The following is a 27582-nucleotide window of genomic DNA, read 5'->3' on the forward strand; positions in this document are numbered from 1 at the left end:
CGTGATTACATCCTGATCAGGCATTTGATAAAATAAAATGACGAAACCGATCACCACGAGCCGACCCCCCTTGTGAATTAAAGGCTGAAGAAAAAGAAAAAGTTGTGAGGAGCGACGAGTGCACGACAGCTCCGTGTAATATAGCTAAAAATTCCATTGCCCTCTATTTTCTAGAAAGCGATTTAAATAAATCATTTGATGGAAAGCCCTGTGTTGATAATGGTTAACCTCATACGCTTCACACTCTGAGTTTAATATTATTAGCAAATACCAACAATTTAACCAACATCAAATATAAACAAGTCGGAATACCGGAAGCTCGCGCTTCGGGTATAAAGGTTTTGTGTTCATCTTATGTGAGAAACTTCAACGCACATTTGTCTGTCCGTATATAGCTACAAATCCAACATAATCCTTCATATTTTTCCAAACTACGAGACATACATATTACAGCCATAGATATCACGCTCACCCTAAACAAACAAACTGCCTATTACCGAATACTGTACACATATATGCACGTATATAAATTGATCGTACCCATATTTCCGATTTACTTTTTATATCTATTTGAATTAGGCACTACCCGCAAAGTTCATTAGCACGCATCTATTATATACCTACATACACACATGTCTGGCTGACAAATAACTAAAAAACTAAAACAAAATAATTCTCTGCGACCCAATTCATAAGAACTCATTTCGTTGTGGTATTGACGAATTGATATGTGATGATGACGTCATGCAGGTTGTAGAGTGCACGAAATTCACAAAAAATTGTAAAGTTTCACCCCCTATAACTTTGTTAATAATAGTTGGATTTTCTTCAAACTTGACCAAACTGTGCACTAAGTTCTTCATTATACGCATGCCCAATTTTGTACTTCTGGGGTGAACATAAGGGGGGGTGCCGGGTAAATTTCTAAAATGTAGAAATATACTATTATTAACTTTATTTGTGCAGATATCGGAACCGGATATATTTTGAGGCCTAGATTTCGTAGAGATGCACCACTGTGATTTTTTTCAGATTTTTCGGTTGGATAGGTTCTGAGAACGAGACCTGTTACACTTTTTGTGGGTCATATTTTGAACCCTCACTCCCCTATGTTTCATCTAATATCAAATATTGAACCAGATTCGAAAAATACCAATTGAGACCTTTCATTTGATACCCTACATGGCTACATTCTGTGAAAAAAAAATTTGCACCCTCCATTCACATGTATGGGGAGCCCCCCCTTAAACTTAACACAAGATGGCGCCACTTACTGCATGTAAAGGGATCACCAGATTACATACTCTCACCAATTTTCGTGACAATCGGTTTAGTCGTTTCCGAATAAATCGGGTGTGACAGACGGACAGACAGACACCGTCTCGATTCTAATAAGGTTTTGTTTCACACAAAACCTTAAAAAGGGCTAGGGAGAATTAGATTCTTCTTGAATGGAATTTTAATATTTCACTCGAATTTCAATTATTCTCGTTAATTATGACGTCAGCATCTTATTTGTACGGCTTAAGATGCTGTTAATTAGCACGAAATTGATAAGTTTGAACTTCTATAACTTTGGCACTAATAGTTGGATTTTCATGGAGCTTGGCATGTGTATGCACGAGACTGTCCTTTATGCCGGTGCAAAATTTGGTACACCTAGGATGAGCTTAAGGGGAGTTTTTTAGTCAATTTCTTAAAGTTGATAATATACTATTAGTAAATTTATTTGAGCAGATACCGTAATGGGACATCTCTCGAAGATTAGATTTCGCATAAGTGTTTTACTTTACTACTACTTTTATTATTATTATTAATTATGACGTCAGCATGTGATTTGCATGGCTTTGGAAGCGGTAAATTCGCGCGAAATTGCTAAGTTTGAACTGCTATAACTTTGGCGTTAATTGCTAGATTTCCACGAAATTTAGCACATATATACGAAATATTGTCCTCTATGCTGGTACGAAATTCGGAAGTCCTAGGATGAACTTAAGGGTTTTTTTTTAGTAAATTTCGAAAAGGTAGTAATATACTATTAGTAAGTTTATTTGAGCAGATATCGGAATGGGACATATTTTGAGGCCTAGATTTCATCTAGACGCACCACCCTGATTTTTCTCGGATTTTTAGGTTGGGTAGTTTCCGAAAATGAGTCCTGTCTCACTTCAAGTGCGTACATTTTGACTCCTTACTCACGCACTTTGCAATTTATGCCAAAACTAATGCCAGTTTCGGAAAGTGCAAATCGAGACCTTTCATTTGATACCCTACACAACTATATCCGGTGAACAAAATTTTTGAATCCCCCCTTTGCATGTATGGGGAGCCCCCCTTTAAACTCCACCTAAATTTATGCCACTCGCTGTATGCGTGGGATTTCATAGTTCCCATCTGTCCACCAAATTTCGTTCGAATCGGTTTAGCCGTTTTGGAGAAAAATGCGTGTGACAGACAGACAGACAGACATTGAATCGATTTTAATAAGGTTTTGTTTTACACAAAACCTTAAAAAGAACAATTATTATTTTATGTTATCACTTCAAAGTCCTTTAGAAGTAGTTCAGTAGTTCTAACTTTCCAGCCTTCTCTGATAATCCTTGAATACTTTTTTCTTTTTCCCTAAATGTAATCAAATATCTGTAAAAGTATTTTTCTATTCTTGAAATTAAATTCTCGTTCTACCTTTGTTAATTTCAACTTCTTACTTATGAATTCACTAGTTACTCCACGTGATTTGGAAAATATTTACATACTTTGTACCTCCAAAATTCTCATAATGCCTGCCACAGGGAGACCGCCTTTTATATTTATTTCATTCAAAATTTCAATATTCATTATGATATTCCTAGCATATTCTGATAAAAAGAAAAAAAAATATAAAAATAAGAAAATATTTTTCTTCTACGATCATTTTCCGGGCGTTAAACTTTAAACCACATTCATGGAAAAATTACATTTAGTCCACTAACAAACCATGCATTCATCGTACTTCAAACTCAAGTTCTACGAAACTGAATAATTTTTTTTCTTTAAAAATATTAGCAGGCGGAAGGTGAAGACGAATTGAAGAAACGACAGCTTATGGAATTGGCCATCATCAATGGAACATATAGAGATACAACCGCCAAAACAGCAGCTGCAGGTATTTATCTTTCCTAGATTGTTTGCAAAAGTTCAATAACAATGATATAATTACAACTTGAATATTATGTAACATTAATAATTATAATTCAATATTATTATAACATTTTACAGCATGTCGCATAGATGATAGACTTGTGTTTTAACCCCATGCTTACCTTACTGTTAGGATGCACCTAACCGATTTCCCTGTAGCAACGATACGATAACACTTTATATCTGCAAAATGTGTTACAATGATAATGTTACTGAACAGTTTTTGTTAATTGCACTGATATACATACCGAATTATGTTCTAGATAGTTTTGTAAGTTGTAAACTTGGCTTCAATACAATTCATTAGAATGTGGACATGATTTTCATATCCCTGGTATAACGATTTTTGTTTGTTCTCCTTGAAATCGATATTGGATTGTAAAATCGATTCCATATGTTTTTCAATATTTATTAGGTAAAGCTTAAACTAATAAGGTAATATGTTTAAAGCTGTGTTGTGTTCGTTTTCTTGATTAAATATTTCATTAATTGGTTCGTTAAAACCAGAAACGTTGGACCCTACTACAAAAATAAAATAAAATATATGAGTTGGTTTAAATATATATTCATAGCCAAAATCCATAGAACATAACGATAAATGATGTATACCAGTGTAAGTTAATTGTTTTAGTTTATTTTCTGCCGTTTTATAGAAATAGCATTCTTATAGTGGCATTTTCACTTTTTCTTCCCGTTAAAAACTTAAAGGGCTATCTTATCCTTTCCAGCCTGCGAGGAGGAATGGCGTCGTGTTGCTGCCGTTGCCGCCGAATCCCGTATACTATCACCAGCCACCATGTCAGGTTTGGCTGCCCAACAATTACGTAACCCAACCGCCCCACTTGGAGCCCCACTCATCTTATCACCCCGAATGTCTGTACCAACCACAGCCGCCAGTATCCTATCAGGATCTGCACCACCAACAATTGATCATCCAGGACTGATATATGCAACACCGTATGGTGACTATGCTGCAAATTATGCAGCATTGGCAGCTGGCAATCCTTTACTTACGGAATACACAGATCATAGCGGTGGGTTATTTGCTAGATAAATATAATATTATTTCAATGATCTTTATTTTTATCTTAATTCAACACAGTAGCTTTTTTTAGTTTCTCACGATTCTAATTTTAAAAATAAAATGAACAAACCAATAATAAAAACAAGCTTGAAACCTTTATAAGTAACCAATTAGGTGAAAGGCTTTTCAAAAAATTCACATTTAAATTTATATAAAATTAATCAACACAAAATTTACAAAAGAAAACCAATAATTGGATTCAGGGAAAATTCGAATAAGCTTTAATTAATATGAATACAATTATAAACAAAAAATAATCTATAAACTAAAAACTCAAAAATTATGTAGAAATTTCTATCTTACCCAAATTACAACCCCAAAAATAGGATATTATTTTCCGGAGATGGAAATAATTGAAAGTAGTTTATTCGTACTTGCGGAAAAATGTTAAAAATGAAATTTCTCCAATTTTAAATGTAAATATTTACAATTTATTTTTGTTGATAGATTTTAGATATAAAGTTTAGTTGATTTTCAAAACGATAAATTCGATTTTATTTGATGAATTTCGTAACGATTCACTTGATAATAAGTTAAATTTTGATTAGATGCCATTAGCATTAAATTCACAATCAATATCAAAAAATCATATTTATACACATATCTTCGCACCTGTTATAATTTTAGTATTGTTGGTAATTATTTTTTTTTTAATTAGTTTTGTGCTTTATTGCATGTTTTTGTAGTTTCTATATTTGTTATTTTCGGTTCTACTTGTTATGCAATATTTGATTTTTGGAGTATTTTTGAACTTTGCTAAAAATGAACGGTATTATTTTTCCTTATTATTATTAACAATTTAACAGTATAAAAACGGTATAAGCAAGAAGAGAAAATAAAGTCACCGCTCATATACAATAAAGGCACGGAATAGATATGGCTGAGGAAAAATACTTAGTCTTCGCTCTGGTCATTATTTCTTAAAAATCATTTTGAACAGTAAAAAATTAGGGAATAATTAATATCTTGCGAAATACGTATGTTTGTCAACCTGCATACATCAAACCAACAAAATGTTGCATATTATTCATCTTCCTCTTTTCCACATGCTATACGTACATATATATAGCGGACCTTTTCAGGCACGGCATGTGTCGGTATTCATTATGGCATTTTCGAGAAGAATATTTTATTGGAGCGACCCTGTGTCTATCTTACACATTTTCTTCAAACACACGAAAAAAAATGATTCAAGGGGGGCAATTGTTATCGTTAGTGCTTTCCGACTCGGTGAGATATACCACAAATCAATTGCATATATATAATGACACTGTCGAGTATCCCGGTATGCGTCTCGTGTCCTGTTCTATTCTATACATAAATACACCAATGATTTCTCATGGTCGTCTTGTTATAGTATAATTTAAAATTAAAATAGCGATGATCGGAACCTATGATTCAGAAAAAGTACTATTAGTACTTAGCGGGAAGTATAGCTAAGAATAGAATGCCCAACTATATTATAATTGATAGTATTATGGCAGATCTCTTCGATAGCAGTTTTGTCTGACTTGTATTATTTCTGGATTACTTACTATACGTGAGTTTTCAAACAGCTCCTCAGTGTCAGCACTGATTTTGATAAATATTTTAAAAGCCGTTCAATGCTTGTTCTCCTACAATCAAATTTCGCATATCTCCTAATAATCTTTACTGAGGTTTCTCTCAAATAGTGTTTTAATATTCTCAATAGGGGCTATTTTTTTTGTTTGTCGATAAAAACACAAACTATAAATGTCTACGCAGCTATATAATGAACAGAACTACACAATCCAGTTGTTGGATGAAATTACGAAAACTAACACTAATTCAACAAAGAAGAAGAAAGACTGTGATAAATCATATTAAACTCCAGTGAAATATGATTCTTTGTTATTAAATCACAACTTACAACTTAATACCAAATCACGAAACAAAACCAATTTTTGTTGATCGCATTAACTTGTCCAGTACAGTACAATCCAATCAGTAGTTAGTCTATATTGAAAGTGCAATAAAAGCATCAACACGAAACTAATATCTTCGAATGATCACAAAATATTACTCCGTTATTAACCTGGTCAATAATTCTGAAAAACTAAGCAGTTTGAGCACCCTTTTCTAACTTTATTTATTATCTATGTTTTTAGTCCTTCATCTGAAATAACCTCTATTTGAATATATTTAAAATATATTTATTAAGTGATAAGTTTATTGGTAACACAGTTTACACCAGAAAAACTTAAATGTATAAACTTTTTGCAGTTGGTCGATATTTGCATGCCGGCTCCGTGTTTTAGAATCAGTCTGATTTAAACAAACACAATATAAAAACATTGATATTTATATACTATATTACAAAACCAAAATCAGATAAACATATCTACGGCGTTTCTGTTCTTCCTTGAAGGGAGTGGTGTTTTGTTATATACATATATAATAGAAGAGATCTAGATATATGTTGAAAATATATACATTACATATTTACTATAAGCAGATATTTCCCTTATATACACTTTTAAGTACTCTAGAAAAAAAGAAAAAAACTTAAAAAAAAGATGTTATACAAATGAATAGAAATATTTTTACAAATCTTTTATTCAGAGTGAAAATCACATTGAGAGTATATTCAGATATCCAGTTTTTACGTACGACCGCAATGGGAAATGCAAAAAATAGTCTAAATCAACAGTTTTGCACATATAGGATATAGATTTAAAAACTTAAACAATACTCAATTAAAACCGATTTGTGAAGTCATATAAATTTATTTATACAAGTTCTACCTACAGCAGGCGCGTAATTTCGCCTCAATGAGGGGAGTTCGTGATTTGAAATTATCTGCATTTGAAGAGGAAGTATGATGTCAAATAGCAAACAGTAGATCAGTTTAAAGTGCATTTAACCTGCCAATTACAAAAATTGAACTCCGCTGAAATATTACGCTTTGTCCAGACGTTAGGAGGAAGAAGATACAAATCTTAAACGTTTTGATTTGAACAAATATTTTCTCATTAGATATCAGTAACTCTAAATAGTTATGTAAAGTAGACATGAAAACAGACCTTGTATATTTTTGTTGAAGAGTTGTTTCCGACTTTTACAATGGAGTTAGTAGTGCCCGTAGTCAATTGAAGTTTTGAACTTTCAGTATTTTACACAAAGTGTAGAATATTTGTTAGATAGTAATTAGGATTCATTATTGACATTACAGTTGATAGATTCTTTTTGTTTTGTTATTCTAGACGAATGTAGTTAAACCTTTTTATTTGGTATTGTTTCGACTAATATTTGGTGGCGGGTTTATAACCGAATGTGGCATATTCTTATTTTTTTTTTGTCCCATTTGCATGGATATAAATACATAGATCTTTCCCAGCTTTTCACGAAATCTGAATGTAAGCCGTTAATCTTAACATTTAAAGGAACATCATTTTTTAATTATTTCTCGAAACACTTCCTAAATGAAGTTTTACGTACTTAATATTATTTTATTCTTTGGTGCTCTCGTGAATAGTTTATTCGGAAGATCTATTCAAAATTCAATTTGTAATTAAAGAATATTTCCTTTTGATAAGGTCGTAGCCGCAGCTTTATGCTAAGAATTCTTTGATTTCAAATTAGAATGAGAGATGAATATATCCCAGTACCAATATTACAAATTACCTTTCGGAAATTAACTAACTCAAAAACTCACAAAAAGTTCTATGTACCTGACAGAAAAAGTAAGACCGTCTATGTATTCCTGGTCCCACAAATTAAGACCTTATCAAAATGCACATTTTAGAAGTAAATTTTTATATTCATATAAAATTCCATTTCAATCAAAGGGAACGACGAATAAAGCCAATAATTGAACCAGTAAATAATCCAGTGAATTTGTTGAAATACAATAATGGTCCATGTCAAATTTTTTAACAAATAGTAACAAACAGCTCATACCCTCAAATCAACAACCGAATCTAAATGGTGCTTTTTAAATTTAAGTAATTATGAGACGACATCAACAGCTTAGCGAATATAATAAACTCATTTTGTTGAACGTTGACATTTTTACAGAAATGTATCTGCAAGAACAATAACAATTCAAACACCGATTCGATGCTCTGGAGTAGAACTACCCAATCATAAGTTAGCTTATACTTCCACAATTACAACAAAATATTTATGAAAACTTGAATACGCTAGGTTGTTAGCTTTGAAGCCATAAAGTGGATTCCAGTCATAACACGCCGTGGCGAAGTAGGCATCCTTCATTTCACAGTACGATTAGGACAAAAATCGATGATAGTAAAGCTGAAATTGCTTTGGAAATCTGGTTAAAATCGGATAATAATCCTCAAAACTACAAAGTTGTAAAAAAGAAATTTGACTCCCAGCTCTGCGTGTATATCCATACTAATTACTGAAATTGTCCAGGGTGCTGTTGCTACCTGCTTCTCAGTGAATCGGTCATGTTGCCTGTGATGATACAAATCAAAAGGCTTCAAAGAAAGCAGAATATTCCAAAAAATGGATTATCATCAAAACAGTTCCAAAAACCACTTTTTCCTAGAGCTTAATAGAAATATGCATAAAATTATATGTAGACTCTTGGCAAATCTCCACCTTTTCTGTGGAAGTGTTTTTTTATTGATTGAGTTCTTTAGAGTTACCGTTTATTTTTTTCTCTAGCAAATCTCCCTTGCATCGTATAGAGATTTTTCCTGAGTTCCATCATTGACCTCGACCAATAAAAGATTACATTATGTCGAGGTATTAAACTTCTGCAAAGAAAAAATATATATAAATGATTTGGGTAATTTCGGGACAAATACGAAATAATTACGGAAATATTTTCTTTGCTTATGCATTAAAGAATTTACTCCCTTAGAAAAACTCCAACTTATTCATGTTTTCAAAGTTCGGCTCATCCATTTCAACACTTTTCCATCTTTTCGCTTGTTGGGTAAGCTTAAATCTCTACGAAACTTTCTGGAAATTTTTGTGGAGTATCAAAGCAGATCCAGTTGTCTTAAATATTATCGATGGACGTATAACCTTCCATAGTAAATCATAATCTGTTTACACACAGATGTTCCGTTTAAAGGTTAAAAATGAATTTGCAAGAATGTTCTTGCAGATTTTCAAATCTATAATACATTAGTAATACAAGTTTTATGGGAGTTTTCACGTTTTATTTCTATTACGCTTTTGTGTAATTTCTATGCTATATATCACAAATACGTGACACCAGAGACCACCATTTTAGTCTCAATTTACCTACTAAGTTATCTAGCTCGATAAAGTGAAATGTATTTGAAGAATATGAACATTAGTGTGAATTCATTGAGAAAGATAAACTCCGTCCAGAATACTAGTCACTACTATTATTATTATGAAAAAAATATTTTGAGTACTTTTAGTTTATTCATTTGGGTATCAGTTTCCAGTATAGCGTCCTTAAAGGTTACGATTATTTTTTTTACACTTAAATTATTCTCATCTACTTAGTTGTTACCATTTTAGTATTAAAATGCGGTTTAGAAGTACATAACATATATTTCGAAAATCGTTTATGTGATCAATAGTTGGTTTTTTATGTTCAACAATCAAATTAAAATCTCAGACAGGAATAAATGTTATTTATGTCACTCATAATAGGAACCACCAGTATTTCTGCCTTTACTCATAAAAAACTACGATGAATAGAAAATATGGCAGTAAAATTTAAAAAAATCGAAAGATCATAAATATCAAAGTAAAGTTATATTATTTTTATCTAAAAGGCATTTCTAAATGCTGTTTCAATTTATTAGTTTTTAAAGAAAAATTTCCATAAAAGTCAATAAAAGAGAAAATAATGGGGACCAAACACACGGAAATATTTCGAAAATACTTTTTAAGGTAGAATGAAAACGAAATAACAAGAATTTGAATAACCCAAAAAACTTACAGAAAGTGATAGATTCATTCACTACTACTAATATTCTGTTTAAAAATGAGATCTAACGACACGGTGCTGTAACAATTTAAGGAAGTGGTATTTAGGGTAGGTGGAAGTTTGAATTTAGCTCGCAATATTCATTAGCATTCGAATTAAACTGAATTGAATAGAATTGTAAAGTCAAACAAAAGTTTCTGAACTCAATTGCAGCAATCACTTTAAACTTTTTATGTTATTAGAAGCAATACAAAGTCCAAATGTTTGAATATTAAGGGCGATTTGATCTTGTTATTGATTTCTTTCAGATCAATGATGAGACCTTTTGACAAAAAAGATTCTAACTATCCTAAATTGTCATTCCCACTGGGTGAGAGCCATAAAATTTCACTAATCTGAACAGAAGTCATTTAATCTTGTTCCCCTGACAAATTAACAATACTAAAATGGAATCAAATGTACTTTTTCAAAACTGAGTATTTTTAGATTTTTTTTTATGTTTTCGTTTTTGTCTAATAGGGTTTTTATTTTTTGCCATTACTAGTTGTCTGTGTTTATTTTGATATCCTTCGATTGTTAGCGAGAAACATACATAGAAATAACGAGAATAGTTTTTCTTTCGATATAAAACACTAGAATATTCGAGGAGTCTGATTTTGAAGTTAAAATAATGAAAGTTTTCTATGAAACTTCTGGTTTATGGGCTTGAACGGAACGGCAAAATATAACTAATAATCTGAGATGAGTTTTGTTTAAATAAAATATTTTGCAACTTTTCTTCTCTGTCTGCTTTCCTACTTCCGGCATCTTTTTTATCATGTTATCTGCAATGAAGAATAAACTGAAACTCAGTATTCCTATAAAAAACACATTGCATCGATTTATCACATTTTGTACTTATTCCATTCGTAATTCTACTAAAAGAGCAAGCTTTTTCTAACAAGGTGGAATTGCGCGTATATAATACTGTATAGAAATTCGACTTACTTTTGTCAAAATCCCAGAAACAAGCTGATCTAATTAGAATTTCTACCCAACTCAGATTCATTGCAGACGGGGAAATATCTTTGGTATGTTGTGCCAACGGATCGACCAATGTGATCTTTATTTGGTTTTTTATGAAAACGATCAAAAAGCTGATGTTTCCTAGCCAGAAATTTTAGAGGCTGCACCAAATACAATACAGATCATGTCCGTAGCCAGTCAGTAAGCCGCTGCCCGTGAAAGATAGTAATGTACCTTTGTTTCCATTCTGATGCAAATAAAAATAATGGTGGTCTAATCATCAGTTTGCCAATTAAACATACAACATTCTTCATATATTCTGAAATTGGTTACTTAATTACAAGCAAGAGTGTACCCGGTTTATTTATTGAATTATTATCTTTGTGAAGTAGAGTATATGAAAATCGACCATTGAGCATTCAAATAGTTAAGGCAAACTGATAATGAAGCCACTTTAGGTTGTCTTCCAAACAAGCATTTACCAGAAGTTTTATAGCAACAATGTGATTATAATAACTTTGAAATTCAGTCAAATACGTTAGACAGTAGAAAATTAGGATTATTAGACTCTCGTAATTCTACGCGTATATTTCACTCGAATCAAATATTTTAGCTAGTTGTCAAATATTTATAAAAAAAACTATAAATAATTAAAATATGTAAAATGCTTGAAATAAAATAAATCTATATATCGTTTTATAGTAGGAGCATTAAAACAGCAGAGGCGTTTGGCCACCCGAGACCATCCATATCAAAGGGCCGGGGCTCTCTCATAGATATTTCTAAATACAATATATTCAACGCATCAATATTTAAGATAAATCGAAAGAAAAAAATATAGAATTAAAATATTTTAAAGAGAAGAAGCAAGGGAAATATAAATAAAATACTACGATCGATGAAAAAAGTAATACAGTATGATGTGCTTGAGTGAGAAACGATTACACTCTTAACTAAAGCAATACTAATTATTAGAAAATATATAGAATATAAAGAGAAAAATACCCCAAAAAGGAATTGAATTGAAAGCATTCAAGAGGAAAATGGATAAAGATGAAAAGAGAGAGCCCCCACATGTTAAAAAAATGTTCCGCCTGATTGATATCAAAATATTCTAATCATCAAGTTTAACATTTCAGCCTCCAAAGGTTAGTTTACAAGCTTGAATATTAAGTTTATAAATATTGTTTTTATATCTGATTTTTACTCATTTAGTGTTTTTTTTTATTTATATATACGTATCTAGACATATTTTAGAATTTATGAAGATTAAAAAAGAATTGGGAAGTTAGAAAAATTTAAAAGAATATTTCATTGCTAAGAATAAAAAGTGTTTGAAAATTGCAACGAACGCAATTCGATTAATTTTTCGTAGGTAAATAAAAGTTAACTGAGCCGTAACTGCCAGTGTGAATTTTAGACTTTATTGTGATTATATCCAAATCTATTTAATCTTCATTGCAATTTACTTTCTTGTTTTTTTAAAAATTTTTAAACTTTTTGAGATGCAGAGAAATGCACTTTCCACAGAAAAAGAACCAGTAAATTTAAGTTTTCTCTTAAGTTATACAATTTGTTTCTTAATAAGCGGAATTCTATCTTTTTTCCTTCGGAAATTAATTGAACACAATATGCCAGCCTTCATGGCGTGGAAAATTTCCATTTGTAGAATAAACTACAAATGACATGAATTTATTTTATAAATGTCTAAAAGCAATTGAAAAAAATCATTCAGCCAAGAGAGTTTTTTCGTTGTTGACTTGTGCCTTTGTGAATTATTTTTATTCTCCTAGTTTGTATATTATAAATATATTTAAGATTTAAATACTATCATATATAGGATACAGAAAGCGGAAACAAGAAAAATATATTCATTTGTATAATATTAATTATAATAGTCTTTATTGTTAGAAATATGTTTTTTATGAATATTGTGTATATGAAATTATTACTTTTAGCCATATGTTGATTAAATTAGTTTTATGTACACAGAATTATAATTATTACAAGGAAGCTATACATCACAGACTCCCTATCTAACGTGAATTTGGCGGTGCACAGCGTGGTCAGCATTGGGGAATGAAATCTTCGCCATAAGTGTAAGTTACATCCACTTTATTTGTTACTTTCCTCATCTACTCGTGTACTGAATAGACTTCATTCAGTGCATTTCATATTCTGTAAACAAATGAAATGTTTTTATAGTAAATATTGACGATTGCAGCATTAGTATTGCCAGAGTTCGTTCTTCAATGCTGCCCTTATTCACTTTCAAGATAAATTGATGTGGCATAAAGAATACACACAAAATTTCCTACCCATTTTTTATACGTTTATATTTTATTATATATATTTTTTATTATTTTCTATTATTGTAAAATAGGTGCAACATGAATGTTAATATATATGCAAGTTTATATTTTCTATTCAGAATGTTTATTATTATGGATAGTTATCACAGAAACATTTGCAAAGTTGTAGAGAATGCAATGAGTTTATAAGGCTAGGCCGATTGCCTAAGTGATCACATTTGAAGAAGAATCAATATATTTATATTCAAACAAATAAAGAACAATGATTCTATTCAAACATAAAAATTGTTTTTATTTTTAAATCTCGCAATTATATATTGGATTCGAGTAAAAATTAACAAGTGAAAATAACAATTTCAAGTTAGTTAACGTTACTGTATTTCATATTAATATAATTCTGTCACAATCTATGTAGTAGCATCAAATAATAATTTAATAATATAGAAAGCAACATTTTTCGCACATTTCCTAACTTCTCACATCAAATTTGAATCCAATTGAAACGATTAATTATTTCCGAAATATTAACCCCTATTGTAACATTCAAGAATTCATTAAATAAACCATTGGGTAGAATCTTTAATTCAATAATTGCACACAATTTACGGTTGAAAGAATCATAATTATTTATTAAATAATCATTTTGCATGCAGCCAAAAGCCATATTGAGTATCTTCAGGCATTTTTTTATTGTCTTTATCAGTTCTGAGTGCAACTGGCTGATAATAGCGAAAAATGATATACTTTATTTCATAAAATCTTTATCACATTATTGACTAAAAATTACCTTTGCTTAACCTAACAAAATTAGTTGATAGTTCGTTAATTTAATTCAATCTGATAGAAAAATTGTTAGCCATCAATTTGATTCCAGCAGCTACTTCATTATATCTATTCATATTTATAGTATCACAATTCTCCTTCCAATAAATCATGCAAAATGGTATATGGGAATAATATTAAACAAATTCAAATAGATTGGCAAATATGGATAAAGCTCACCACCACATTCGCTTTTCTTCAATAGTTCTATAATTTCAATTATGAATAATTCGATGATTATGAAAACATTTCTCCAAGGTTAATATAATGTTCCAATTGCGGAAGGAACTCATCAGATATATGTATTTCCTCCTCTATGATATTTTTATAATGCTAATGCTCCATGGCACCTTTTTTCTATCGACTTATATATTTTTACGTTCCATCCACGCACTCCACAACTTTAAAATAATTAATTTTACCTTCTCCTTTTAATCTCAATACGCAAACGATACTGTTAAAATAAGTAAGGCAATTTGTATTTAAAATCCATTCTTATGCACATTTTATCTAATTTATAAAAATAAAATCAATTTGTTTTTCTATCTATCTATTGTTTTACTAGAACTGTCTTCCGATTTAAATAAAATATTTAGATTAATTTAGAAATAAATTGATTTTATTTAATATTAAAAGAAACATATGTAATTAAAAAAACAAATAAATAATTGTCTCTTACTATACTTTAATGAATCACATTATTTACAATAGTTTATAAGACAATATATATTTTGCTAATATAAACTAACCAAAGGCCAAGTTAACTAAAACAACAACTACATTATCCTTTTTATTAAAATGAACAAAGGTATTGTTTATGTTGAAAACCGTTATAGATTTTCAAAAGAAAATATAAGTTTTTACTGGTAAAATATTGATTTACATGTCACTACTTACGTAAATTACGAATAAAATTATCAATAAGTATTCGTTATAATCCCAATAAGTATATATTTAGGTATGTAACTAAACTTGTATACTACCACCATAAAGAATCAATTATTTGCGATTGATAACGATCCTATGAAAATTGATAATCTCAAAAACGTCTTGAAACTAAAAATATGTGCAAGATATCCCAGATATGATATATAGATATTTGAATAATCATTGAAGTTCTCATCCAGAAAGCAAAGTCAATAATACTGGTGCTAGGGAAATGTTTAAATGTTTTTAATAGAGACAATTTTATGTGAATAACATCATCTGTATCTGTTTCATGTCGCTGTCTCAATATTTTACTTACTAAAGTTTCTTGTAGAATTTATTTACACGTGAGCAACACCATGTTCTCGTTCCGTTTGTTGTTGATTTTGCCGTTGCAAGAGACTTGCAACTCTTAAATACAGTTTTTCTTAACAACTGATGCCCGCCACTTTAAATATGAAGCTTCAAGAGAAAACTAACATCAAACTGCTCTATAATCTGCGAGCTCTTTTTTTTAAAGAAATTTATATCCAATAAAATAATTTTTACTTAAAAGGAATTTAAAGGCAGCTAAATATTTCATAAAAGTAATGAACTTTAATTGATTTAATAATAAAGGAGGGTGCGTCCTTCCTTGAGAATTTGTTAGTAACATTACGCATTTGTGGTAAAAGTACAAGTTTATGATCAAATACTTAAATAACATGCATTAAATCCGTGTGTTAACCATTCAGTAGTATGTGATTTCAACATAAACAAATTATCATGTTCCATGTATTTTTATAAATAACTTTCAATGATAACTAGAAACTCTTAAAAATAAATCCTTAAATGACAAACAAATTTCGAAAATACAGTGAAAGACTATCAAAAAATAGTAAAAGATTGATGAATGCATGCATGAGCTAATATCTACTTTCGTATATTTATTTCTCCATAAACATTTATATATTCTACGTTTAGACATGAAAAGTTAAATTAACAGACTTTTTTCCAAAAGTAATACGATCGCTTTTATACCTGTCTCTTTCACAAATTTCCGCCTATTTATTTTGGTATGATACTGGTTTTATAGAATACGTACTTAAAATCAATCATATCAAATTTCCTCTCGCGTTCAAAACTTTGTTAAACGGGTATTATTTATTCTATTGCTCTCAATATAATGTCTTTTAGAATATTCTAGTGATCAGTAGTGATAATCCTAGAGTAATAATATTATATTTAATATACTCATGCTTGCAGCGAAACATATTTCACATATATACCTATACACATATACATTTTCCCTTATTTCATTATTTATTTTATTTTTTTTATTTTTACGAGAAATTAATTAACTACGTACCATAATCAATTGTTTTTAGACATTTAATCTGACTATATATTTGATTTTTAATTTGTTACTATTATTATTTGTAAATAAAAAAAATTGCACATGCGCGCTGTGCCATACATTTATAATTTTGTTTACGTGCTTTGATATGGGAAACAAATTTATAACTACTACTTACTAAATGGTAAATAATCTTAAAATGGATATAACTGTCACTTAATTTTACAATTTTGATCTTTTTAGAGTAGCAAGACTATAGGCGAGAGTAACGTGACACATTTTTGAAATGCGTAAGTATGATTAACTTCACATTTGAACAACTGAATGTACGCCTGTGGTGTTTCTAGCGATTAATTTAAATGTAAATAATGAGACGACTTTATATCCTATTCGCTAGCGAGTTTTTTTCATATATATTCTAGTTCGCAAGGCATATAGCTTTAGAGGAGAAAAAGGATGTTGCCAAAATATCGTAACATATGAACTAGAAAATATATATGTACTTATATATAAGAGAATAGCTAGCGAATAGGAAATAAAATCGACTCATTTACATTTAACATTTGTACATTTCCCTTTTGTCGATATTGAATTTTTGGGTATATATCATCCAAAAATGAAACTTTATACAGCAGTTCTGTTTCAGAATTCATTTGCTGGTTTCCATGTCTCAGTTGTAAAGTATTAAATATGGGTTAGAATTCGCTCTTATTCTTTCGACTGTCGCTGCTTTTTCACACTCAGTGGTGGACGTCACCGTGTTGGAATACCTATGGTAAATTTAAGAGGGTTCAAAGTATTCAAATCATTAGATTTTTTATATTTTCTCTTCAAGCATTCCATAGACGTTGATTGCTAATCTCCTGCGAATTTTTATCTAAGAAATTATCTGACTGTCACACATCAGTTTACTTATGGTCGCGTGTTATTAACAGTCATTGGAAACTTGTGTTCTCCATCCAATTACTTAATGGGAAGCTCTCAGCATTCCACTAAAGTTCTGGATCTTGTTGTATTGAAGCGGCCGTGCAACTTTCTTTTGAAGGAGTAGAATTTTGTGTACCTTTCTTAAGCTACCTCTGCTTTCTAATAAATTCCTCAATTCTTGAATAAACGTAGTTATTTTCTTTTAAAACCAGAAACTCATTATATCTTCTTGCATAATGCGATGTGGTGACTAGACATTTTATGAGAGTTAAAAGATTTGAGATCTTATTGCTGTCCTAAAATCGTCCAAGAATGCTCCACTAGTGCCTGCGGTTTGTCCGGCTCTTGTCAGGACTCGTTTATTTCCAGCTATGTCTCTATAGTGGGACTGTTCAATTCATTGTTACGCCGTTAACGCTTTTATAGTAAGTTTGCTGCCTGCAAATATTCCCATATTTCGTGGAAGATCATATGCCTCTTTCCAGCTTACCAATAGTTCTGCTTGAACTATTCATCCATGCAGCATACTTGGCCCTTGCATTGTCATTGTGCTTTGGTAAACCGTACTAAATCTTGGCCGGTGAAAAGCGATAGTAGCTCTTGGTTTGATCAAGAGTTCCTTTTCGATCAAAAGATTCGTCTTATTACTTTCGTTTCAAATGTTCGTGGGAAATGTTCATCTGCAGCAGTAATTATTAACATTTCAGCAAAGTAGCTAGTACTGGACGTATCATGGAGCGGTACAATCCCATTTGCATTTCTCCGTTAATAATTTTGTTTCATAGCATTTGATGAGTGTAAAATAGGCTATGTTGGCAGATTGTATCCTTTCGTGTATAGCTGTTACCGTCAGGCTATCACCGCATACCTTTGCCCAAAGTAAGTAGAGTTCTCTCAATGTTGAAGGCTCAGGTGCTTGGTTTAGCCCTACAAAATATAACGATATTATCCGCAAAACCAAACAACCAACATTCCAAATTTTTAAAGAGCCGTTCTTTTTACCCTATCAAATGCCAAATCAAAAAGTCATTTGTCGTAAACCAAAAATCTGGTCTACCATTCATCTTCGAGATCGAAACCCACACCGAGTATTCTTCCACATAGAATCTTAGTGTATTACTAATGATCTTCGTTTACACTTTATATAGGTATTTCGTGTGGATAGGTGTGATAAGCCTTCATTCTATTGGCTTTTCCTTACATCAGTTGATGTGACAATGTGAGTGTTCATACTGATATTTTTCATAAGCTCACCTATTACGTTTTTTCCACTACACCACTACACCATATGGTGTAGTAACTATCTAGTAAACCATGTGCTCGGAGTATGTTTCCTAGTCAGCGAAAAAATGAAATCTCTTATTACCAGCTTTTAAAGCATAAGCGAAAGGCTATGCACTTTTCGTTTGTGAGACAAATTTCGTAATATAAGCATCATTATAGAGGAGACTGCAGAGTCGGAGGAGACCTTCTACCAGGTAGTAGAACGAACCCTTGAAATCTGCCCCATACTTGGAGATTATAACCAAGTAGGGCGGAGTCAGGGGATACTTTGACTCCCATAGCTTGCATGAAGCCACCATTGAAAACGGACTGCGAATTATCTAACTAGCAGTGTCGCACGAAATGGTTATTGGAAATACATGGTTGGAGACCGGTCCATGTGTTAATCCCACCGTTTCCACACCACAATTAACATATGGCATTTTTCACTTCTTCATAGGCTAGAAGGGTTACCTTCTCAATTTCCTGTGGACCCTTCCATAGATTCCCATCATCCTTCAAAGTTAAGTGTTCCTAAATCAGTTCGGTTCATTATAGTGAATTTGCTAATATTATCCGCAAGTATTTTTAATGTTTGTTAATCTTGACCCTTATCATGATGATGATCAAATTCACGAAAGTGATATGAACATGCTATTCGCGCTGACGATAACTCACAAGTTACAATTGGCCTGTACATCCAAATTGATGGCAAACAACCTAAAGGTGGACTGAAGCAGAGTTAGCTCTACATGCTAGATTGTGATTTGAGAGACTATCAACCTGGACTAAGCCTAAGACCAATAGAAGTGGCGAATTTGACCTAGACGAGCCAACCTCGGGACACAGGGTAAAGAAAGGGACTTTTCTTTCTCCCTTTGGCAAATTATTGTTCTACTGCATATTCGCCCTGGTCGCTGCAATATTTGTCATTTGATGTCGAAAGGTTTCGTGACTCCTTCCGACATCAACAACGGTCTAAGACAAAAGGATGTCCTATCATGCGTCCTCTTTGACTTGGCCCTGGAAAAAGTGATCCGTGATGCTGATGTAAATGCGAGGGATACAATCCTCTTTAAGTCCACCCAACTACTGGTCTATACTGACGATATCGACACCATGCGAAGAACGATCCGAGACGAACGAACTGCGTGCATCCAGATCGAGCAGGCGGCGCGAAATCTTGGGCTGCACATCAATGAAATTAAGACAAAACATAAGGTGGTAACATCAGCGCCAAAAAGCAAAGAAAGAACAACATCGAATCGCACTGGTCAAACGAAAAAATAAAGATAGAAGACTACAACTTTGAGGCCGTTGAAAATTTCTCCTATCTAGGATTGAAGATCACAACCGATAACAGCTATAACGATTAAATCCGCGCACGGTTGTTGGCTGTCAACAGAGTCTATTTCAGCTTAGAAAAACTATTTCGCTCGAAATGTCTCACCAAAGGGTCAAAGCTCTTACTGTACAAGACCATGATCCTGCCAATCCTCATGTATTCCTCGGAGACTTGGGTTCTTAGCAAGATGAATTGCGAACTTGGCCGCGTTCGAGAGAAGAATCCTCTGAAGAATTTTTGGCCCCCTACATGAGGATGGACGATTCCGTAGCCTACATAATGACGAAATCTATGAGCGATACCATGACCGTCAGGTTGTGGATAAAATCCGGCTCAATAGGTTACGGTGGGCGGGTATTTATGCGTCACATCCATTCAGACCGATACACGTGTTCTCTAGCGTGCAATCAAATCCTGTTTTGTTCCTATTTCGCACCTTCTGCTGGTAAACCGATATGAATTTGTTGTCCATTATAATGTAAACTAAAATTTTTGTTGGAATCTATTTGGAGCATTGTTCTCCTATTCAAGGCGCCAAGAGTCCGATACTCTTTAGTCCATTGTCGTCGTTTGCTGTTGTCCTATATGGCGTTATTTTATTGGATAGATCGTTCATAAACACAACCTGTTTTCCAAATACAAAGAACTTTTAACTTAAATCAAGCTGAACTGAAAATGTGTCCGTTGCTTTCGCATATGTTTGTTACTAAAAATTAGATGTGGAAATGATTTCATCTGCACAAGTAAGTAGAACCTTTTTTCCAATTTTATTGTCGAATGAAATTATGGGCGAATATCAATTGGCGATGACTGACTAGCGAAAAACCTAGAAAAATAAAATAAATTATTTATATTTGTCTTTTGTAATAAACAGTCAAAATTAACGAAACTATTTTATTTCAATTTTGATTCCTTGCTTGTTTTAGCGGCTGCAACTAGTCAGTCATGGCAGCCAACAACCCCACATAAATAGCTTCTTTTTTAGATAAATTGTAGATTGAAAATTTTATAACAACATCATTTACTGAAAAATACCTTTCTAACATAACGATTAACCCTTTTTCAATTTACTTTTTTTTCGTCGATGATCAACATAGAAAACCGGAAACATGGTATAGCCTGCATGGGACACCTTAACAACAAAACAATGCAATATTCGATATCAATCAGCGAAAGCAGAAGACTGAAAGACGCCTTCTCTTCTGTCAATTGCTGCAATTACTATTTCATTGCTGTAAATAACTGATTTTCTACATATCGTGCCTTGTGCGGTTATACTGTGCATTATTAGGTGTAAGATAAACCAGAAATGGAAAAAGAGGTATCACAAAAAGGTGAAAATCACAAAATTCAACAAACAACAAAATCGTAGACATAGTTTTGATTCTGAACCATCCAAACACCCAACGTATACTTTATTGATCATAGAAATTAACCAAATTGAAATATAAATTAACTGGCAAATGTCTCTTTTATTTCATTTGCCAGGGGGCCCACACACACAATCTACGCTGTGTGCTATGTATGCTTTCATAATAAAGTAGTGAAAATCCAGGCTGCATTTTCGAATGTAGAGGAAGTCTGCCGATGAAGTGATGTGCACTGAATCTCAAGAAATTTTTAAAAACTCGAAAACAGATAATCTCATCTATAAAATTGCTTTGTAAATATTTATGAAATTTATTTATTTTTCGAAGGCAATATTAAATAGTAAGGTCGTTAACTTCTACACATTTATGTTCTTCAGGAGTGTAATATTGAAATGAAAAAGTATTTAGGCAAAATGTTGCGTTTCGAACATAATTTCTTCGGCCAATACGGAAGTAAACGTTTCAATAAAACAAATACTCGAATAGTATGTCTTAGAACTACTAGAAAGGCGAACATTATTTTAATTCCCCTTTCCGGCCATTTTGTGTAAACCGGATAATCGATTTGGGGGTACCATCCTTTAGTTTTTGTTTTGAATACATACCGCTAAGTGAGATAAATAAATCGAGGCGCAGCTCCAGAAAATACCTACCCAACCACTGTAATTTATCCGTCCAACCCCTTGTATCTTCTTCGATTATGATGTCCTCGAATGAATCAGTCTTAATAGGATCTAAATGTTGAATATAATTATAAATAAATTCGTTTAACACTACGGCAATTGCTATAATAATCAAAATACTGTTTAAAATATTATTAGAAGGTAGTCGTAAAGTAATAAATATATAGAATTAACTGCTATGTTCATTCAGCCATCGGATTCTTCTTCAGCACTCACTTGACTTCTCCTCTACATTGAAAAGGCGATTCTGTATTCAAATTATAGAAATGTCTAACATTTTCCTTAAAGATAATTTAGTTATTATTAATGCGAATATAAGATAAGTATATTTGTTATAACATCTAATTGTAATATTTAAAATCATGAAATTCGAGAAAAAAACATTTAAAATTAAAATTATTTTATATCACGTTTTACAAATATTGAATGCGCCATATAATGTTTAGTTTTTCTTCGTTTTAAGCTGAACATACAAATAAAATATAGAAAATTAATTGTTACACAAATTAACGTAAAAAATTATAGTAAATATTAGAAGCTTGTCGAAGATTAGATTCATAAAGTTATCTTTGGGCATTTTTCTCTTAGTTTTCGATGAGTAACATTTTCGAAATTCATCGTTTTAAAGCACAAATCAAAATTCTAATAGTAACTTTCCGATGTTGAGATTCTTTTAGAAAGTAATTTTATGTGTGCAGCTGGATTTGATTTTAAAAAAATGCATTTATAATTTCTTGAGGGGCTTGCAAGTTGCAAGATCAATCCTATCCATCTGAAAGATTTAAATTCAGAGTGTTTATGCAGAACTGAAGAAATGTTAAATCGTGTCCATTTTCATTTGATTGGAAAATGGAATTGCCTAATTTTTTCATTTGATACAAATATTGCCTCCCATTCAGATAAGAATCGGCGTACACACCTTTGTCTTCTTTATTGGTGCCTTAATCGGAAATTTTGTGGAATAGAACGGAAATTGTTATATAATTCAAAGTTATTGAATACGCAATGGAAAAGTATATTAATGTGTTTGCAACTCGTACTTTAGACCTCCAAAATATAAATATTTACATCTTAATTTAATTGAAAGCAAATTAATCAAATAATATTAAATTAATGTGCAATTAATGTTTATTAAGCATGAATTTATTATTGAAAGTTAAATATATAGATTTATATATCAGAACAATAAACCATCATGTATGTAAAAAGCGTTGTTTTCTTAATTTTGCATATACATGGATTATGTCTACAAAAATCGATATTGTTTATATAAAACGATATTCTATTCTAATGCAATTGTGTAACTTATTTTTAAAATAATTAAAACTAGCTACAAGTAAGAAACCTTTCACGCACAAATTATGCATTAAATCAATTCAGAAAAGTAAACTCACAACGCATAATTTAACAACTACTTATCTATAAAAAATACTTTTAGATAAATACACAATGAAGTTTATTTACACTGATTACGTTTTAAAATAAATATTAACTCTAATTAATTATTTCGTCTGTTTGTTGTGTTTTCGTTAGAAATTTTTTTCTAAATATGGTTTTCATTTATAAAAGCAAGTGCGATCCGCTGTAAGAAGAAAGTTCTTTTCTAGAAAACAGGAGCAAGCGGGAAAACATTTTCGAACCTAATAATTCAAACTTTTTAACAAGTTTAAGTAAATTAACATACGAGTACACAAAAGAATAACGCAATCTCATTTTTATTCGCAGTTTATGCTAAATGATAGTTATGTTCATATGTTTTATTGTCTATATAAATTGAAACCAATAATACTTTATTTTCAACTAGTTATAAGTGAACAGCAAACAAAACAGAGATAACGAAAATAAAAGCAAAATTGTAAACAAAAATTATTATTGTAGTCAAAACAACGGTTTTTGTTTGTTTGTCTATTGTAAAAAAAATAAGGAAGAATATTTTTAAATAAAATTTATGTAATGTTTTTCTATTAAATCACTGTCTACTTTACTTAGCTTAGAAAGTATGTTGTTAGTATTCCTATAGTAGATATTCCCAATTCAATTTCAATCAATTTGTTCTGCAAGAACTTAATAACAAACTTTCGGTTTTACTGTATGCTCACAACTGTGGATGGTGGAGTTGAAAATCAAGCCCAAATGAGAACACTTAAGATTTTGTGCAAAACAAAACCTTATTAAAATCGATTTGCTGACTGTGTGCCTGCCTGTCACACGCACTTTTCTTCAAAATGGCTACACCGATTGGAACGAAGCTAGGTGGACATGTGGGAACTAAAAAATCCCAAACAATATAAATTCAGGTGGAGTTTAAAAAGGGACACCCAAACATGCAAAAGGGGGATTTAAATTTTCTTTCATCTAATATAGTATGTGATATATCAAATGTAAGGTATCAATTATCATAGTACTTTGACAAGAAGATTAGATCCGACGTAAATTGCAAAATGCGCGAGTAAGGGGTCAAAGTGAATTCACTTAACGTGTGGCAGGACCAATTTTTCCGAATAACACAACTGCGATACAGTGATGCGCCTATATGAAATCTATTCCGCAGAATATTTCCCATTTCGATATCTGCTCAAATAAATTTGCTAAAAGTGAATTACTAACTTTTTGAAATTGATTGAAACTCCCCATTAAGTTAGGAGTACCAAACAGCAGTGGCATAGAGGATAGTACCTCGTATAACATTGCAAAGTTCCATGGAAATTCAGCTATCAGTGTCAAAGTCCTCGGTTCCCTGTCTATCTACTTGGCTGTCACACGCACTTCTCCCGGAAATGACTGCACCGATTGATTTGAAGTGTGAACATTTACACATTGCTGAGTTTAAGCGGAGGTCCCCATACACGTAAAAGATGGGTGCAACATTTTTTTCACCGAATGTAGCCATGTGGGGTGTCAACTGAAAGATCTCGATTATTACTTAAGGGGAGTTTCTCATGGATAATTTGATAATTTTCAAAAAATCTATACTTAAAATATCTTGATTCCATTTACATTGAAAAATTACCTCCTAAAATTTTGTGTAGAAAAAGTAGTTCTAGTTATATTAGTACCGACGTCTGTGCATGAGTAGAAATCGATTTCTATTCAGCTGCTTCTTTTCCTTTTGTATACATCTTGGGTATGTATTAGTGATATATTTCTCTGTAGTATACTGTTCGGCAGCAAGAAAGGGAAGAAATGAAAACCATTAAAATCAAAAATTGCAATTACAAAATCAGAAACCACACCACACCAGAGAGATTTTTGAGATTTTAACCGCGACCTTCCTACGCCCTGTGCTCTAACCACTAAGCTATCCGGACACGAGCAAGTAACGTCATCATCATCAACGGCGTAACAACCGGTATCCGGTCTGCCTGCTTTAATAAGGAACTCCAGACATCCCGGTTTTGCGCCGAGGTCCACCAATTCGATATCCCTACAAGCTGTCTGGCGTCCTGGTCTACGCCATCGCTCCATCTCAGGCAGGGTCTGTCTTCTTTTTCTAACATAGATATTGCCCTTATAGACTTTCCCGGCTGGATCATCCTCATCCATACGGATTAAGCAACCCGCCCACCGTAACCTATTGAGCCGGGTTTTATCCACAAACTGACGGTCATGGTATCGCTCATAGATTTCGTCGTTATGTAGGCTACGAAATCGTCCGTCCATGTAGGGGGCCAAAAATTCTTCGGACGATTCTTCTCTCGAACGCGGCCAAGAGTTCGAAATTCTTTTTGCTAAGAACCTAAGTCTCCGAGGAATACATGAGGACTGGCAAGATCATTGTCTTGTACAGTAAGAGCTTTGACCCTATGGTGAGACGTTTCGAGCGGAACAGTTTTTGTAAGCTGAAATAGGCTCTGTTGACAGCCAACAACCGTGCGCGGATTTCATCATCGTAGGTGTTATCGTCTGTGTAGTCTGCTATCTTTATTCTTCCCGTTTGACCAGTGCGGTTTGATGTTGTTGGTTGTTGTTGGTTTTCGGTGCTGACGTTGCCATCATATATTTTGTCTTGTCTTAATTGATGTGCAGCCCAAGATCTCGTCCTAATGGCCGCCTGCTCAATTTGGATGAAGGCAGGTTGAACGTTTCGGGTCGTTTTTCCCAATGATGTCGATATCGTCAGCATAGGCCAGTAGTTGGGTGGACTTAAAGAGGATCGTACCTCTTGCATTTACCTTAGCATCACGGATCACTTTGTCGAGGGCCAGGTTAAAGAGAACGCATGATAGGATATCCTCTTGTCGTAGACCGTTGTTGATGTTGAATGGTTTTGAGAGTGATCCTGCTGCTTTTATCTGGCCTCGCACATTCGTCAGGGTCATCCTAGTCAGTCTTATCAATTTCGTCGGGATACCGAATTCTCTCATGGCCGTGTACAGTTTTACCCAGGCTATCCTATCATAGGCGACTTTAAAATCGATGAATAGATGGTGCAATTGGTGTCCATATTCCACCAGCTTTTCAATCGCTTGCCACAGAGAGAAAATCTAATCTGATCTGATTGGAGTGAAGTCTCTTTGGTATGGGCCAATGATGTTCTGGACGTATCTGGGCTATCCAGTCTAGCAAGGTAGAGGATAATATCTTATAGATGGTACTCAGCAACGTGATACCTCTATAACTGCTGCAATGTGTGATATCTCCCTTTTTATGTATGAGACAGATAATGCCTCGTTGCCCATCATCAGGCATTGATTCGCTGTCCCATACCTGAGCACAAGTTGGTGAACCGCTTGACGTAACTGGTCGCCTGCATATTTAACTAATTCGGCTGTAATTCCATCGGCTCCTGGCGACGTATGATTTTTAAGCTGATGAATTGCATGGATTGTTTCACGTAATATATGCATATTTTATGTGAGAATATCCACATTCAGTCTAGAATTTCCAAAGCGACGACTTTGACCTATTATAACTTTGTTAATAATAGTGCGATTTCCACCAAATTTGGTAGAGTAATGCTCTGTGTTATACCCTATATTGTTTCGTGGTGCTAGAATGAACTAAAGGGGAGTTTTGCAGTCTGTTACTAAAAATTATAATATTATTAACTTTATTTGAACAAATATCGGTATGGAGGTGTTTCGGATCCTAGGCATCATATAGTGGCAGCTTCTTGATTTTTCTCAGACTTTTCGATTGGGTAGTTTCTCAGAACGGGTCCGTTAAAGAAATGATCACTTTTGACCCCCGCACTCCCCAACTTTCCAACAAATGTCAAAACTAAGCGTCGGAAAGTAGGCCTTTCATTTGATACTCCACATGACTATATTTAATGAAAAAAGTGTACACCTCAATTTTGCATGTATGGGGACCACCCTTAAATTCGATGTAGGTTTATGTAACTCACTGTATGCGTAAGCGTTCACAGTTCCCCCCTTTCAACCAAATTGGGTGTGATTCGCTACAATCGTCTCCGAGAAAAATTC

General features: G+C 32.6%; 1 protein-coding gene across 5 annotated transcripts in view; it reads left to right on the forward strand.

Moving 5' to 3' along the window:
* Positions 1-24112, forward strand: part of LOC119651414 (protein held out wings) — a 228914-nt gene extending 204802 nt beyond the window's left edge. The window contains exons 5-9 of one of the 5 annotated variants that reach the window (XR_005249458.1): positions 3046-3145; positions 3909-4214; positions 11874-12319; positions 16812-16858; positions 21201-24106. Coding sequence is in view for 1 of the 5 variants with exons in the window: in XM_038055008.1 (XP_037910936.1) it covers positions 3046-3145; positions 3909-4214; positions 11874-11947 (480 nt within the window). In the remaining 4 variants the exon portion in view is untranslated. Of the gene's footprint in view, positions 1-3045; positions 3146-3908; positions 4215-6508; positions 13769-16811; positions 16859-21200 lie in introns of those variants that run through there. The other 4 variants (XR_005249459.1, XR_005249460.1, XR_005249457.1 and 1 more) reach the window with 4 other exon arrangements.
* Positions 24113-27582: the final 3470 nt, after the last annotated feature.

This window comes from Hermetia illucens, chromosome 3, assembly GCF_905115235.1.
Source record: "Hermetia illucens chromosome 3, iHerIll2.2.curated.20191125, whole genome shotgun sequence".
Lineage (NCBI taxonomy): Eukaryota > Metazoa > Arthropoda > Insecta > Diptera > Stratiomyidae > Hermetia > Hermetia illucens.